General features: G+C 34.6%; 1 protein-coding gene across 1 annotated transcript in view; it reads left to right on the top strand.

Moving 5' to 3' along the window:
- Nucleotides 1–18,732, top strand: part of ROBO1 (roundabout guidance receptor 1) — a 196,521-nt gene that overhangs the window by 101,032 nt on the left and 76,757 nt on the right. The window contains exon 3 of the mRNA XM_015824119.1: nt 16,880–17,037. Coding sequence (XP_015679605.1) covers nt 16,880–17,037 — 158 coding nt within the window. The remainder of the gene's footprint in view (nt 1–16,879; nt 17,038–18,732) is intronic.

Below are 18,732 nucleotides of genomic sequence, written 5' to 3'. Positions count from 1 at the left end.
GCCACGAATGATCTCCCCCAGCGGCTTCACATAAATATTGAACAGGAGTGGAGAGAGGACCGACCCTTGTGGCACCCCACAAGTTAGGGGCCTTGGGGTCGACCTCTGTCCCCCTGCCAATACAGACTGCGTACGATCGGTGAGGAAGGAGGAGAACCACCGCATAACTGTGCCTCCCACTCCCAACCCACCTAAGCGCTGCAGCATGATACTGTGGTCCACAGTATCAAAAGCCGCTGAGAGGTCCAAAAGAACTAGGACAGAGGAATAACCTCTGTCCCGGGCCCTCCAGAGATCATTGACCAACGTGACCAATGCCGTTTCCGTGCTGTACCCCGGCCTGAAGCCCGACTGGAGGGGGTCCAGATAATATCCCACATTAGCTTTGAATAACATAGTTCATTATATGAACCCTTGTGGCCCAGTGGAAAGAATGCATTATTGCTGGCTAACTCTGCCCACAATCTGGAGTTCAATCCTGACAGGCTCAAGGTTGACTCCATCTTCCATCCTTCCAAGGTCAGTAAAATGAAGACCCAGATTGTTGGGGGCAATATGCTAACATTTTAAACTTTCCAAAGAATTCTGTAAAGCACTGTGGGGCGATATATAAGTCTAAGTGCTATTCTTATTGCTATTGAATAACCATATTAATTTGTTTTATGTGTAATTTGGAGATATGTACATTAATCCACAAAATAAGTTATTTTTGTTGTGATCCCTGTATTACTCTGGTGATTGTCTAATGTTATCATATGGTACCTTGTAGCTCTTATTCCTGTATTGAGCTATTCTTCATGAAGTACAATTTAAAAACTCATGGTTTGCTATTTGTAATTAATAGTGTTAATTTCTATGGAATAAAACAATGTAACTTTCTTCATAATGGCTATTATTCTTTTATAACAAGATGCCTACTATGAGGAAAAAATACAAAATACATTTTGTAGGGATGTGTTTACTTTTAAAATACTTTTCAATATTAACATGATAATTAAAATGGATTATTCTGATTCAAATAGACACAGTATATTAAGGTTCATATTGCATAATTCATTAGCTTTACAGTAAAAGAAAACCTATGATAGGTTTTATTTTTCTTACTTTCAATTAAAAGAACTCTCAAATTGCTTATGTTTTTGCCACGTTGAAGTGGAATATGTATATATAAAAAGAAAGTATTCATTTACATTCTGTTTCATGTCACCATGTCGGTTCCCCATTTTATACAAACATGCTTATTTTCTTTTTAAAGAATACATCAAGCGGTGGCTTAGATAAAATTAACTTCAGAAACATCTCACCATTTACTTTGGAAACAGTTCATCATAAATAGTGTTTGCTTTCTTCTACGGTCCATTTGGTAACATGCTTAATTTCAGAATCTCTGGAGAGCAAATCATCTTTGTTATTTCCTTGGCAAACAGGTTTTGCAGATTCTGTGGTTATTTTTCTAGGGTGTCTTATAATTGTGTTAAGTTAAGTTATGAATTGTTTGAAGTGTAAAGAGTAGCTTTTGAAGAAGTGATACTGTATGTCACAACAAGAATCTTTTAGTCTAGTTATATGCAATAACTGTACGTTATTTTGGGCCTTTATTTGTTATCTGTCTGTCTGTCTGTTTATCTCTCTCTTTCTCTCTCTTTCTGACAGTTTTATAAAAATATCTTTTTACATGGACTACAATTAATGGATACCAAACATAAAAATATTTTTTTAATTTTTGTTTTTCTAAAAATCTAGTGAAATAGAAACCAGGATATCTGGTTCAAAGTGGTTCAACAAATCACCTCCTCTGAGTTTCCTTCTGTGCTCTTGGATTGGGTAGGAGAGGCAGCTGTTCTTCATTATGTTGTCTCTCATCATCACTGCCTGTCTGCAGCTGATCCTCCTGTGCCTTCTTAAAGGCAGGCAGCTCCCCATCCAGTCTTCCAATGCCAGAGGGGCCTGGGACAGCATCATCCTCAGCCCCTGGATTCTCCAGATGTTCCAGGAGAGATGTGTCATCCCCATCAGATGGTCCCTGTTCCTACTCCTACTTCAAACCACGATCTGACACGGCCATGACATTAAATCAAACAGTTACTAATGAGGTCCTGTCAAATCTTGCTAGCTATTAAATAAAACCTAGGAACATTATAAGGAAATACATTTTCTGATCATCTACAAGATAAAAAGTATCAGTTCAGATTGAGTATTGAAGTTAATACAGGAGTGATAAATCTCTGTTGCAGTTCTTTACAGGAAAGAAACACGTGGGCTTTTGTTTCATTGGTTTCCTACTTCCAATTCTCAGAGACTTTGGAATGTTTCAGTATAAAAGGAATAAATATGGACGTGTGTTCACTATAATATTGTATAATCACATGTTTTTATGGAATATTTTATTGATATACCAATCTGCTCTTTAAAATGGGCCTGGTAAGAAACAGATACAGCAAAGATTACTGGAACTCAGTGTTATTGTTGTAGGTTATAATAACAGAATTGCGAAAGCCAGATAAAATTTGCTCTATACTCTTTTATACTAAAGAGAATCAAGTTCGGATATCTTTAGATTCTTTTTCTTTCTTTTCAGAACTAAGTTGATATTTTCTTAACTATTAATATTTTTAATATGTATTTATTTATATGCTGGTTTTATTATTTTTTACATTCTTCAATGTTATCTCTCTACAATACCTATATAAATGCAAAGGTAATTTAGTTAGACTAGTCCACATTTTACTCTATCATTGCATTTTGAGGTATACAAAATTTGGACTTTCTTCTGCTTCTGAAAAATCAAGAGACTGAACTGCAAATCCCTAACCTTCAAATTTTGTAATTCTTTTATATCATTTTGTCTCTACTCAGATAAATACTGTAAAGATAGCTGAATGACAAGTGAATATGATCACCAAATTACTCATTGAGTTGGAGCAGAGTCAATTAAACTATAGGTCATTCATTTTCAAGGACATCAGAAAACAAGAAGATAATAAGAGACAGAGAAGAACAGCACCTGGTCAATAAAGAGCAGCAAGCAAAATTAGCTCATGGAAGAGTATTGGCAACTGATATCAGAACATGGTCACTACGCTATAACACAAAGCTTTTCTTAATCAAAGCTAAGGCTAAGCACATCCTAAAGAGCAGATCTTAAACAAGATGCAGCTATTTCTAAATCATACTAGAGAATTTGAATAACCAGTAGGTGGAGAAGATGGCTTGGTACTAGAACCAAAATAATGCTCTCCAATTGCTCTGCCATCAGAACTGATCAAAGCGTACAGTAGATAGAAGTTCTGCCAGAAAATCAAGAAGGGGATAGCTGAATACACCATGAGATAGCATCTGGGAACTGTCATCAAGGAGATGAACAAAGCCAAGGTAGAAAACAAACAGGGAAAAGAAAATAGCTGATGTTTGGTTTGGAAATATCCAGCTGAAATATAGGATCAAACACTGATGCAGGTATAAATGCCTTAGTACTGACAAAAGTTCTGCACTGAATATTTTGGGCAGTTACAAGTTTAAAAAAACTTGAAGAATTGAAGAACAAAGTGAATTGCTTTCAAGCTTTGACAATTGACAATCAGACAAACCTCACCAGAAGTGTACATTGATTGGAAAGAGAAAACTAATGCTGCTGAAATCCTAAAAAAGAAATTGGAAAAACCGAACCATCATCATTTTGGACTTTGCTTTACTTATAAAAGAAAGAAGAATAAAATCACAGGAGTAAAATCTTTTCTGAAACCCCTCAGGGCTTTACTTTTAATGCAGAACAGAATAAATGATGCTTGTAAATAAAATATTGTACATAATACAGTACTTTATATTCTAGCAACGTGTGTATTGTCATGAGAAAAGTGTGCCACAAGACTGTGGGATAAATATTTAAATAATTTAAAATCATTTTGAGGACAAGTTACATAAGAATATATATCTTTTAAGTATCTAGGCTTTCACCAGAAATACTTGATTTAAATATTTTATTTATATCTTTAATCTTAGCATTCCTGCTTCTATGCTCTGAGCTATTTCATTTAATTATTTCTTCTACTTAAAAGCAATACCAGACCTACAGTTCTCAAACAGTTTACTGCAGCACCCTGGGCACCACACTGAACCGACAGGGTGCTGAGGGATTTTTTCAGCTTTCCCACGTCCATTTCCAATGTTTTATCTTTGCAAGACTGGTTTATGGCAATCTTTTGGCAGTTCCAGGGATGCCTTTTTTTGCCTTTTGGTACTGTCCATGAGGTTTTCATGGCAAAGATACTGGAGTGGGTTGCCATTTCCTTCTTCAGTGGATCACATTTTGTCAGAACTCTCTGCTATGACCTGTCCGTCTTGGGTGGCCCTGCACGGGATAGCTCACAGCTTCATTGAGTTACGCAAGCCCCTTCGCCACGACAAGGCAGGAAGGGGTATGTATAGTCAAGGCCATAGTTTTCCCAGTTGCAATGTATGGCTGTGAAAGTTGGACCATAAGAAAGGCTGAGCGCCAAAGAATTGAAGCCTTTGAACTATGGTGCTGGAGAAGACTCCTGCGAGTCCCCTGGACTGCAAGGCGATCAAACCGGTCAGTCCTAGAGGAGATCAACCCTGACTGCTCTTTAGAAGGCCAGATCCTGAAGTTGAAAGTCAAGTAGTTTGGCCACCTAATGAGAAGGAAGGACTCACTGGAGAAGGGCTTAATGCTGGGAAAGATTGAGGGCAATAGAAGAAGGGGACGGCAGAGAATGAGGTGGCTGGATGGAGTCACTGAAGCAGTAGGCATGAGCTTAAATGGACTCCAGAAAATGGTAGAGGACAGGAAGGCCTTGAGGAACGTTGTCCATGGGGTCACGATGGGTCGGACACGACTTCGCAACTAACAACAACAACAAGGGATGCCTTGAAAAAGTTACTAAGAGAGTAAGGGCACACTATAAACTGAGAAAGTTTTGGAACCTTTGTATTAGATAAATAATTGCAATCAGAAACTAAAAATGTAGGGAAGTAGATTTTGTTATCTATGTATAGTTTAAAACTATGATATTTTACTGGACTTTCTGCTATGAAAACAAATAGCCCCTGCCCTCCCCCCCCAAAAAACAACAAAGTAACAACATGGGTTATTTTAACCCTGATACAGAGAATTGATGTATCTTATGGTAATTTCTTTTACTACAAAGAAAAAACACCAGAGAAAGCTCCTTATAGCATAATACCAGACAATTTCTTCCTTAAAACTATGTAAACAAGCAGACAATCTGAACTGTTATTGCAGAATAAACATCCCACACTAGGGATGTTTATTCTGTTTTTGTATATGTTTTTTTTAAACATTTGAACTTTTTCCAACTTTTAATGTATTAAAATATTAAAAGTGTGTGTGTGTGTGTGTGTGTGTGTGTGTGTGTGTGTGAGAGAGAGAGAGAGAGAGAGAGAGAGAGAGAGAGAGAGAGAGAGAGAGAGAGAGAGAGAGAAAAGTTCAACATTACAAAAGTTTGTGTGAAGGCCTTAAACTCGGATCCAACTCATGATGTTGCTTTTTGAATGGCACTCACTATATTTAAAAAATCAGAATAATACTTAAGAGTGATCAGATTATCAGTTATTTATTTAATTTATACAGCCATCTATGTCACAATAGATTATTAGTTAAGAAGGAAGAAAGATATCTACATTACTCTTACAGCATAATGGAACTGTATCTACTTTTGTGAATATTATTTTTAATACCCTGTATTAAGGAACTGACAAAACATATAATTCTGGGGAACAGTCATACTTAAAAAATGGAACTTATAAAAGGCAAATGATGAAATTTGCTTTAAAAACATTGTCAGCAATGTAACAGACAATGTACTAGCTCAGATATTGAAAATGTTGATGTTTTGCTTTGGATCCAGACATATTACATATATACTTCTTTTTTATTTACCCAATGACAGAATAGAATTTCCAGGGGAGGGGAACTGTTTAGAAAGTTTGTGGAGAATTGCTTCCATGCCACATCTTCATGGCTTTAAGTGGTACTTACAGAATGATTTTTCATCATTTATAAATACTTTGAAATGTGTAATTGGGCTGCGTAGTGCTTTAGGTTTAAAGCAAAAGAGGTATTTTGGAGTGTAAGAGTATACTCCCACAGCATCTGATGGTAACTTCTTAAAGCAGTTACATCTTTTCTCAGGATTGCTCTTTGCCCTGCAGAGATACAGCATGATACCATGAAAAATTGTATTTGGTTTAAACAGTTGCCAGCTAGTATTGCATGCATACCTCTAACGTGACTTGGAGCATCTTTTTCCTTGAAAGTTGATATTCTGTACAATTGTGATGTGTGGTATAACACTAAGAAATATAAAAAACTAATTGGATGCAGCTTCTTTTTATATATAATTCACCACTGACATTAAATAGTACAGGACAGTATGTTCAAAACTTATTGTCTTTAAAATATAGTTACTATTATTTATCTGATCAAAACAGGAAAACAGTAAGTACTGTATGTATTATTCAACAAACTTTGATGTATTTAGGAATCCTGATCCATCTCAGTTATGTATTAGTCTATATAAATAACAGACACATGTGCATGGGATTCTTTTTTTACAGAGAAGGATCTGACAAGATGGAGACTTCATTCAGGCAGGGATATGCCTAGCATCTATTGACACACACAGAGTGTCTCACACACACACACAAATTTATTTATTTATTTATTAATTCAATTTATATCCCGCCCTTCTCCTTACCGGACTCAGGGCGGCTAACAGCCTTATAAAACAATGCAACAATAAATACCTAATTTAAAACCAAATTAAAAAGAAATATTTGTTATGGCCTATATAATTAAAATTTCTCTTAAAAAACCCCACTAAAATAAATTGGACCTAATTTAATTAAGACCTCTGTATCACTATATTTTGGTAGGGAATATTTTTTGCATCACACCAAAAAAATTCAGATTTATGTATAGTTCCTTGATGATCTATATGTACTGGACAGCAATCTATGACTTCTATCTACATGTGTGTGTGTATTAATAAAAAGCACAAGATCTTCAATAAAAATCTGCATGAAGCATAAAATCCTGTTTCCTCTCATTTTGTTTGGTCTATTGAAAAGAAACATCTGTCATGTTATGTTTTCTGTGCTTTTCCAGCCTAGCAATTACCCACATGAGTAAAGATCATGTGCAGTATTAAAACAGAAGATAAAATGGACTAGAGTGTCTGTTGAAGTAATTTAGTGGAAAAATCATGATTAGACTAAATATGCTGCAGTGTGCTTTCAGCATTATACAAGAGCTTGAACTTCATCAGCAAATGTAGAAGGATGCAGGCAGATGCGACGTGACTAGAGAGAATATGACCGACCAGTCGTATCAATAGATAAAGAAACTATTTATTTTGCTGGAAGTACATATCATTTTTGTTTATACTGCATTTTATGGCTTTGAGTTAGGCTCAATATCTACAGGAGCATAATTATGTGCATTAGTACATTTATTGTGTATATTTATATAGGGGAATTATAAATACATTACCAATGTATTGCTCCAGTAAGAATAAGTTTGGATTCAATACTTACTGCTTGTATAGATTAATTCAGAACTTACATATTTTCTTTCTGTTTATATAAAGTTGCTGGTAGCACAGTATTGCAGAATATTTTTAAAGTATAAGTTATGCTTTGATTTTGAATTAGACTCACTGTTGTGCAGTTCATCTGTGAACATGGAGGTTCATGTACTACAGTCCCAGTGTGGAAGCACAGAGTCTAGTACAATGGGGATACTGGAAAGCCATTGTTACAATAGCTATGTTATGCCAATCATCATTTTCCATCAGTTATTGGTGGCAGTAAGCTGGTGTAAGTAGATTTTGTCAGAAGCCACCGCTTGTAGTTCCCAGGGCTGGATGTCATAGTAATGTAAAGTTTCCTTCACAACATATTTGTAGAGCTTGAGTGTATGACCTTGAGGTCTTTTTAAATTTCAATTCATGATAGAGCAACTGGTGAGGCATACAACTGTTCTCCATTCAAATTAAGTGTCCCACCCACCACATCTGCGCTCTGATGTGCATATTAAATTTCTCCAGTTGTTTGCTATATAATTGGTACAGAATCTAGGAATCATATCCATATAAGAAAGAAGGATAACCACAGATCTATAGATTTTCAGCTTTGTGGAGATATGGATGTTGGTTTGATTGAGCAGTCTGGTACACAGTCTCTTCCAGAGCCTGGCTAGCCTTGCTGATCTTGGTGTCAGTTTCTTTGTCCAACGATCCAATACTTGAGATGATGATTCCCAAGTATTTGAAGTTGTTTACATTTGTAAAGGGGATCATCAAGAGTGATTTTGATTCTACGGAGTTAATATTTGGCATTGGCTGGTAAAATACTTCAGTCTTGTTTATGCTGGTAGTCTGAAGAGCATAGCAGTATCTGAGAATTTGTTGAACATCAACTGTATATCACTGCCTTTGTACAGCAAAGGTGCACAGTTATCAGCAAAAAGGGTTTTTTGAAGGACTATGTGAAGGCACTTTGTGCATTCAAGTACTGAAGGTCAAAGAGAGAGCTGTCCAATCAGTTCCTGATGTACACTCCTTCCTTCAGACCTTGGCCAGTACGGTATGCATGCAAGTGAAGAACAGAATGAATACAGCCCTTCTTCACTCTGTTGAAAACAGCAAATACAGTGGACATATTATACTGTAAAAGGATTTGTCCTGCCATTTGATCATGTAACAGCCAAATCAACTTCATGAATTTCCTCAGATAGCCAAAATATCTACAGATGGTCCTGAGTGCCTCCCTATTTACAGTGTCAAATAACTTTGTCAGATCAATAAAGATTGAGACTTGTCTGCTCAATAAACTTCTTCTGGACTTGCCTTACAGCAAATACCATGGCTACTGAACTTAATTCTGGCTGAAAGACACTGCTCTTCCAGGAAGTATTATTTTCTAAGATAATAACAATTTATTCAGGAGAATGTGGGCTAAAAGCCATACTATCGCTGTATGTGTTTATATAAAGTTTCTGGTAGTTCTGTATTGCATATTTTTAAGTATATTAGCTTTTTAAACTGAGAGCTTAAAGAGATAGAGAGACCTCTCTAGTCAATAGTTCCATAAGCAGAATATCTTCCTGTCTTAGACATTTAGTAGGCAACAGGAGTTAGCTTAATTTTTCTCCCAGTCTCTTCATGATCAGCCACTTCCAGTTTTCTTTGCTGCTACTATTAAGTCTGAATAAAATAGCTTACCAACACAACCTACAACCTACTATTAGAATGCTACTACTGAAGCTCAAACATTAAATGTCCACAAAAAGATATGGTCTTTACTGTGAACAGGGTAGCATCTCTTCATGAGAAAACAATGCATTCTCTTTCTCTAATTCTTCTTTTCCTCCCCCACCCCACCTTAATCTTACTATAGATGGAATTCTCAATATTATAAACTGCTTGGTTAAATGTCCCATTTATGACCCTGTGAAGAACTGTTTGAAAACATCTAGATATAAAAAGCTTCCTTGGCATGGCTCCCACAGAATTTCTTTAGTTTGTTTCAGACTATCTTCACAAGGGCACATTCATTTCCTGGAATTTCTCTCTGCTTCTTCTTCTTTTTTTTTTTTACTTAGTTCATTTCATTTCATTTTATTTTTCCTGTTATGTGAGTTTGATAACATTCTTCTTTATTCATCTGGCCTCACATTGCCCCATTCTGCAAATTCCAGCACTGCAATAGCAATCTTCCTTGCATGGACAGAAATTTTGTCTATTGTGCTTTGGAGACTCTTAGTTAAGTACTGTCAGGTTTAGAAAACAGGCTTTCCATTTCTGGACTAATCTTTATGAATAAGCTCTTAGAGCAGTGAACCTACTATATCCATTCAGTTTGGTTCAGAATTCTTAATATATCTCACAAATTTCTGTGGACATTTCATACGTTATCTTGACAATATCTGATATTTGTATCTCCTACTGGGAATTTCCATGACTTTGCAATTTTATTTTTGGTGCTAGATAAATAACTTTATAAGCAACTGAAATCTAAAAAAATTTTCCAGGGAATGTTTAGGACAAAAAAGATTAAATGTATAAGTATTAAGGTATACTCTATTAGTTAAATATAAATACTGACCCTTTTAATTACAGTTACTTCACAACATTGCAGTCTATGTTCTTTTTTCTGAGAATGTTTTATTTGTATCTCAAAATCATGGAGTGTAATTGTTAAAAGTACCTTAGAGATACTTTAGTTCACCCCTTTCCAGTACAAGAATTCACTGCTACTACATCAACCCTAAAAGAGCTGGCCTAAAAAATTGCTTAAATCTCCCAGCAAATAAATGGTTGTTTGAATAATCTTTACCAAAATACCACATAGCTATTTTAACTTTCACCCAAAATTTGAATACTGTTATTTGTATATATATGTCAATAAATACATATCAATAGGACATTTGGTTTTATTATTTCTGTGCGAATCTCTGTACAATTTAAGAACAACCCATAATAATATAAGTGGCTAATTAGGCTTCACCTTGATTCTCCTTTGGCTAGTTTGCTTATATAGCATCACTAGGGGATTTAAATTTACTTGGACATATTTTAATTGCTATTTGTGTAACAGGTACACAGATATTTAAATCAATGACCATTTTTTGTACCATCTGTTTATCTATATTTTCTTTGTACTAAAACCTAAGGCACAGTTACCCAAAAAGAAAATGATTTTAACTTTCAGATGTGGCCCTCAAAGAAAGCTAAAAGGTTTATACTTTTAGCCTATAAATGCTGAGAATATTAATAATATTTTATTCTAATTAAAACTAAAAAATATGAGATCATAACAATTGCAAATATTTTACTTTTTTCCTGCTTTTTTAACGGTATCAAAGCTATCCACTTGATGTTTTTTTACCCTCCTTTTTCAGATTCATTTCCATTATAGGATTCTTAAATTATTTACATTGTTAGAGGATAATCTACATTATCATTATTTATGGCAGCAGCACTTCTCATTAAAATGCTTCATTCCTTTTTAATTAATTCTCCAGATAGTTTAAAGTGACCCATGCTTTCATGAATGTGTATATAGAAATCCTCTTGCTTCTGTTGCTCTTGAGAATATTTCCTTTTTTATATACTTAATTTGTACTAGTCATTTCTATAATAGCAAATTCATCTAATTAGCAAAATCTAAAGACAAAGTTTTTTCCCATCTCAATCACAAAATCCAGAAGTTTCAAGTTCTTCATCAGTTGAGCCTAAACTCAGTCTCTAAAAGTTTCTATTCTTGTGGTTAGATTGTTTGTTCACTTATTCCACTCGAAGATATGAAAATTATTGAACCTCTGTTCTCAGTCATGCAATTCATGCAATTATTAGAATATTTCTGAGCTTTAAAGAGTTCTGCAAGGAAGATTGGCTATCCAAACTTCAGCATCTTAGATATTTAATGTTTTTTTTTCTTTGAATTGGTAAGCAAGTGCTCTTAAATAGTAAAGAGGCATACAAATTTGCAGACAGTGGTCATTTTTTTGTACTTCATGTTATGTAGAGATTGTGTGGGAGACTCATCAGAACAAACAATTTGGTCAGGAATGGCTAAACTCTTGCATGGAATTAACTGATAGATATTTGCTTTTTATAATAATGAATATTATGCTATTAAAATCATGAAAGTGAAACTAAATTTACTTAATATACCCACATTGGTTCCTATAAAGGAAGATGGTGATTTAATGTATGTTGACAGTGAATTCTGTGTAGTTAAACTATTCCAAGCTTGAACTGCAGAACAATAGTGGTAATGGAAATGTCATATATTATATTGAAATATTTTAGATATGTGTGTGTGTGTGTGTAACAAAACTAGTACTTTCAACATTTTGTAGCAAAACATTTAATGTAAAAAACTATACATACTTTCAGAACCATGGGATGCTCAGAACTGAGCCAGTTTGGTCTAATGCAGTGGTTCTCAACCTATGGGTCGCGACCCCATTTGGGGTCGATCGCCCATTTCACGGGGGTCGCCAAGCAAGGCTGTCTGCCATTTTCTTTTCCCTTTTCTGGCGGGCGCCTTACCTCCCTTGAGCTGGGCCAGCTGGTGGTCGGCCTGCTCCGTCTCTGCCACTTGCCAGCTACGCCTCGGCCGGCACAGGGGGCGGAACCACGCATGTGCGGCGCTCCCGGGTAGGGAAAGTCCTCGACTTACGACCGGTTGGGTAATCCTCGACTTACGACCGGTTGGGGGTCGCGGCATTAAAAAGGTTGAGAACCACTGGTCTAATGGTTAAGGCACCAGGATACAAAAGGGAGACCGTGAGCTCAGTTTCATTAGCCATGAATCTTGGGCCAATCATTCTTTCTCATTCCAACTCACCTCACAGGGTGGTTGTTGTGGGAAAAAGAGGAGGAAGAGGGAACTTTAGATATAATACGTTTGCCATCTTGAGTTGTTTGTAAAAATAATAAGTGGGAAATAAATAAAAATAAATAAAAAATAAAGTAGTGAATGAGATCCTAATTATTTACAGTCCCTTAAGTTTGATTTTTTAGTTATTACCTAAGCCCTGAAAACAATTACAAGCACACACTTAAATTGAAAATCTTTAGATCTGTCCAAATCTGGAGGCTTTATAATGAGACAGATTGTAAAAATGAAATGTCTTTTAAATATTTAGGCCATTGAAAAGGTGTGAAGGGAATATAATTTTCACTTGCCCATGGATAATTGATTTTTTTCTATTATTCTTAATACTGTGACATATGTAACATTAACAGATGATCATAAGAAGAAATCTAGTGGATAAGATTCAAAGATCAATGTTTTCCTTAATGACCAGATGAATGCTCAGAAATACGAAATCAGGACACTTGCATTCTCCAACTAATTAATCTTAGAATGTCACTTCAGAGCTTAGTACATAACATATAGCTATCCTGACTCATTCCTCCAATAGAAATGAACAGCTAGTTAACAGTTAAGAACTGGCATATTTTATTCTGAAGTAATAATCTCAGAATGGACCCATATCCAAATTAGACAGGATATTGTAAAGGTTACATATAGCTATTTAGGTGTTCCTGTTAAACAATTCCCATCCTCATTTGAAATTAGCAATGTTGAAGTAACATTTATAAATTTAGGGCATTCTACCAGCCATTTACCATTATAATAAATGCTTCCTTTTCACTTCTTTTGGTATATATATTAAGAAATGTGATACTAAATAAAATGCAGGTTCCCATTCAAGAAGATTACTTCTTTTTTAATTTTTTATTTTCTTGTTTCCATCCATGGAAAATAATGATAGAAAATTCAGTGTAAAATGCACAGGATTTCATCAGTGGTTGTGTGCAGATATTCTCCATTTTCTTGCTGATGAAGCACAAAAAAAAATCAAAAGACTGAGGTAGTCAGGAGATTTCATTTCTGACTCATGTCTCTCCTCTGAGCAGTTGCAGAAATAGGATGGGAGGGAAACAGGAGATGAACATCAAAGGTTCCATATGGCACTTATTAAGTAGTGGAATTAATATGTGCTGCATCAGATTCCACTTTTTCCCATCTATGCATGGATAATTTTTGGCATGCTATTGGGATGGGTTGATTACAAAAAAAGGTATTGTATTTCTGGTTTTTTTCAATCACAAAATTTTATGTCATTGAAAAGTTTCTTCAGTGTTTCTTCAGAAGCAAGAAAAGAGTTATACATATCCTACATTTTCTAACATGAAAATTGAGAAATACAAATGAAAAAATTACATTTGCGAGCACTGATATATAAAATATTTAATGCTCCATTTTCTGTAATGAGAACTGCTGTCTTCATCCCATATTGTAGAGCAGAAGAACTTGAGTTATCATAATGAATCAGGAATAGGTATGGTGCAATAGCTGCTATGTTATAAAATGAATGTTTGTTTATTTTGTATTTAATTAATACATTATTGCATATATTTAATCAGAAAAATCATTGATATTTGTTTCCTTTCAATTGTAAAGAGAGTGACAAAAATATTAAAGAAAAGAATTCTTTTTGAATCACCTTATGAGGCTTAAAAGAGGTAACATAACTTGTAAAGAATGAGGACAGAGGAAGAGCTTACAAAGCAAAGGAAAAATACATTGTATAATGTACCATACAGTACTTTTTAAAAAAAAACATATAATGTGCCTACTGGAAAAAAATTCAGATAAATACAGTATAACATTTTTTTCCATAAAATGATATGTTGCTTTGTGCCTTATAAATATCAAAAAGAGGTCAGATATATAAAGACCACATCAAAATGCATTGCCTTTCTCATCTCTTTCTTCAGTTTGTGAAAATTAAGAATATGTGGTGTGAAAGGGGAAACTATCTCATCAGAGGTATTCTCTTTATTATATTGTGCTTTCTTCCCCAGTTGATTCAAGAGAGTGTGATGGCCACTTGCTCCCTCCACTCTGGACCCCACTCTGAAGCAGCCTTACTTGTCTGCTGAGAAGGGAAGGGAAGGGAAGGGAAAGGAAAGGAAGGGAAGGGAAGGGAAGGGAAGGGAAGAGAGGGAGGGAGGGAGGGAGGGAAGGAAGGAAGATTTCTGAGGATCACTGCCACAATGGAACACAGTAGGGAAGTTGACAAGCTCCTGGTCCCACTGATGTTTTGCTCACCATGCTCATTCTGGTTTTTGTTGTTGTTGTTATTTAGGTAAGGAGTTATCTTTGAAATGATGACCTGTGAGTCATGGATTGTCTAGTGTGTTTATAAAATTCCTTCTCAAAGGCGAAGCACCTAATACTTTCATTCCTGTCTTTTAAAATGCTACATGAAATTTATCATTTATTTAGGCATTTAGTTGGCATTTGTCCTTTTATGTTTTCTGTTACCATAGCAGACACAAAGACTGAAAAAAAAATGTAGGCCATATCTTAACATTTGACTCCTAACTACAGGAGGACAAGACAAGAAATAGATACATGTGAAGGAAATAGGGAAGGACTGTTAATATCCATTAATCACAATAAGAAAACATAAGAAATTAGTAATAGTAGAATGTATTGATCTATTTTGAGGAAATTAAATCTGGTTCTTGAAAAAATTGGCATTAGATGAAGGCATAATTTGATAAACCAACCATTATGTTTTTATTAACAACAGTTTAGCATTATGTCTAATTCAAATTACTTTTCTTTGTTCAATAAACCACATCTAAAACAAAAGTCATAACTATGTGAATAAAAAGTCTTTAGAGAAAGAAAATCAGGGGGCAATTTTTTCACATAGGGAAGCTGCACTTGATCATAGTTCTAAAAAGAAAAACAAATAAGGAAAGAATAAGCTCTCACACACATTTATACAATCACCAGCTAGGGCAACCCAACTGGCAGTGTACTGAACATCCTATAAAAGGGCATTACTTATTATGTACACTGAAACGAATACTGACTTTTATATTTCAAGTTCTGAGAAATTTTTTAAATACAAATTTATAGCTTTAGTGTATGTTCAGCTTACATTTTAAAATGAATTGGTAGAAAAACTGAAATAAAAATGGCTTTCTGGGGGAAAAAATTAAATTTACAATTGCATGTTAAATTGCCAGGCTGTGAGGCAATTCCAAGCTACATATATTTCTTACAATTATAAAAATAATTACATTATTTTTTTATTATTTTCTTAGTGTTACTTTGAATGGATTGCACACTGTTGGTTATTTGGTATGTGATGTTTTAACCAAAAAAATTTACATTAAGTGGAAAAAAATATTTGATTGTATCCTTTTTATGTTCCCCTCAACCATTTAGAAGATATTGCCTAATTGTAAAAAGTAATCTCTTAGGGTTTTTTTTCTTAAAGTTATGCTGTCTCAACAGAATATTCTTAAATAAAGGAAGAAATGAAAGGGAAAAAATCATGAATCTGTTTACATTACTTTATAATGAACTTTTGTGCTAATTTTCAGAGAAATAACTATATTTAGTTACAGATTCTGGTTACCCCATAGATCTACCTTTTTTAATAGAAATTTGAATGAATTTAAATTTAAATTTCATCAAACTTTTGGGTTGTTTAATGTATTTTATCACACAACAATGAAACAACTAGCATCATGACAATGACAATAACAAAAGATACTTTATTAAAATCCACATTAAATTTAGTGCAAATAGCAAGAACTCTTATACAGTTCTGACTGTATTTTACTTTTATTTGCACTTCATTGCTTTCTGTCTTGTTAATTAAGGTAATTGTATTCCAAGACTCATAAACAATTCATTAAAAATATTAGAACTTTATAGAGAAAAAATAAAATACTAATAATAATATAAAGTATCTAGCCAATATTTTGGAGCTTTCTCAATCTGATTTTGTATAGTATTCAGATTTTTCAGTGCTTTGTATTTAATTGGAACAATTGTATGTTTTAAAAAACAATCCCTCTTAAATTCATACTACTGCTGACAAAAGCTTTTTGTGATAAATGCATAATTTTTGAATCAAGATGTGGCTTACTTGCAACCAAATGCTCCTTGAGCCTACTCTTGCATGTTCTGAGTCATTTGCAGATTTCTCAACATTTTCCAGTGTGGTCACTGAAAACATTTATAAAACTGGTATCCCATTAGGTTTTTTTTTTTAACCATATCACTGTAAGAGAAGTAGTAGACTGAAGCGATCAAAATTAATTATTTGTTTATTGTAATGCCGCAATGAGGAAGGAATATGCAATCCAGTCCTGGTGAAGGTCAAAATCTAAAGCCAATGCCATATCTTTTGCTGTATATTGCAAATACTTGAAGCTGCTTATACACTGCTAATTAATAACTATTGTTATTTACTCCCTCATGTTCTTTCCCTCCCTTTCATTTGTTTTTTCAGTACTGCGAGATGACTTCAGACAAAACCCATCAGATGTTATGGTAGCAGTAGGTGAGCCAGCTGTGATGGAATGCCAACCTCCACGAGGCCACCCTGAACCTACAATTTCATGGAAAAAGGATGGATCTCCTTTGGATGATAAAGATGAAAGAATTACAGTAAGCTTTTTCCTTTAAAAACAACTACAATAACTAAAATATAGTTGCTTATTTAGTCATATATTATTTGTCCCATTGTGCAAACATGAATTGCCACCCTGTATGTGAAAAAATAAAAGGTGGAATGATATGCTAATTTATTTGAAAGACTGTTTCTGTTGGCAGACTGCCACAATTCCTCAAAAATAAGTAAACTTGCTATTATCTTTTCATTTATACTGATATGTAAGGTTGTTGGATCAGCTGCTAGAGGTTTAATTAAAAATAAATAAAATAATGATAAATGGCCTTTACAGTCTTATATTATTGTTGTTTAATACGCTGAAGAGGTAACAAAAACTAAAAGTTGGAGATAATCATTTTTACTTCTCTTTCTTCAAAAATAAGTAAATAACATTCTCCAGAAAGGGGAATAAAGTTAATTGAAGGTTGTGGACCCTTGCATCATGCTATTACCGAATGTTTACAATAATAAGCATTCTGAAAACTTATGTCCTTCTCCAATAGTATTAATATTATTGTGTTTGTTTATCATACTACTTTCATTCCCTATTTCACTTTCTTCATTCATTCATTTTATCTTTCATTCAGTGAAAGATAAAATCTACTTGCTGGGAAACATCCAGCCAGTCGGTGGGAGGGGTCAAGTGAGGAACTAGCTTTGAGTCCTTGATCAAATTGCAAGAGGCATAAACCTGACAAACCCACCCTCAAGTTTCATGGAAACTTATATAGTTGTTTCCCAAGAGAAGGTAAGCAGTCTGGGGGAGATTGTTGTATTATAGGTAGTACATAATAAACTTACTGACTTGGCTCCTTCACAAGTGGATCTGGTTGCTTGTTCCTGACATAATAGATGTAATTAGAAGCAAGCTTTCTTCCAGTTTAATATATTGTAGTAAAGTGATTTAACTCATCTTTTGGATTGCATTTTCTGAGGATTTATTGAATTGTATGGGTAATTCTCACTTACTGACCATTAGTTCAATGACCATTCAAAGTTATACAATAGTGCTAAAAATGTAAACTTATAACCAGTCCTTCAAGTTGCAGCCATTGTAGCATCCTTATGTCATGATCATGATTCGGGTGCTTGGCAATTGGCACATATTTACAATTGTCGCAACATCCCACCATCATGTGATCACCATTTGCAAATTTCACTGCCAGCTTTTGATAAGCAAAGTCAATGGGGAAATTGACAGGAAGTCACATGTCATTACACTTGATAATAGTCCTTGACTTATGATTGATTCCTTAGCAACTATTCAAAATAACGACAGATCCCCCAAAAGTACTTATGACCTGGTTCCTATAGCTGTCCTCCCTATGGTGAGATTATCACATTTTGGATACATGACCATCAGTCCACATTTATGGACATTTGCAGTGTCCCAGGGCCATATGCCCACAATTTATGTTTTTTGCTAAAAAAAAAAAAAATAGTGTTTACAGTTGCAAGAAAAAGTATGTGAACCCCTTGGGATAATGCGGACTTTTGCATGAATTGGTCATAAAATGTGCTCTGAACGTCATCTAAGTCACAACAATAGAAAAACACAGTCTGCTGAAAATAATAATACACAAACATTACATGTTGCCATGGTTTAATTGAACATAACATGTAAACATTCACAGAGCAGGGAGGAAAAAGTATGTGAGCCCCTAGCCTAATGACGTCTCCAAGAGCTAATT

This window comes from Protobothrops mucrosquamatus, unplaced genomic scaffold (assembly GCF_001527695.2).
Source record: "Protobothrops mucrosquamatus isolate PMUCROS unplaced genomic scaffold, P.Mucros_1.0 scaffold_185, whole genome shotgun sequence".
In the NCBI taxonomy this organism is placed as follows: Eukaryota; Metazoa; Chordata; class Lepidosauria; order Squamata; family Viperidae; genus Protobothrops; species Protobothrops mucrosquamatus.
The sequence above is the reverse complement of the archived record's forward strand: the minus strand, read 5'-3'. Positions and strand labels throughout refer to the sequence as shown.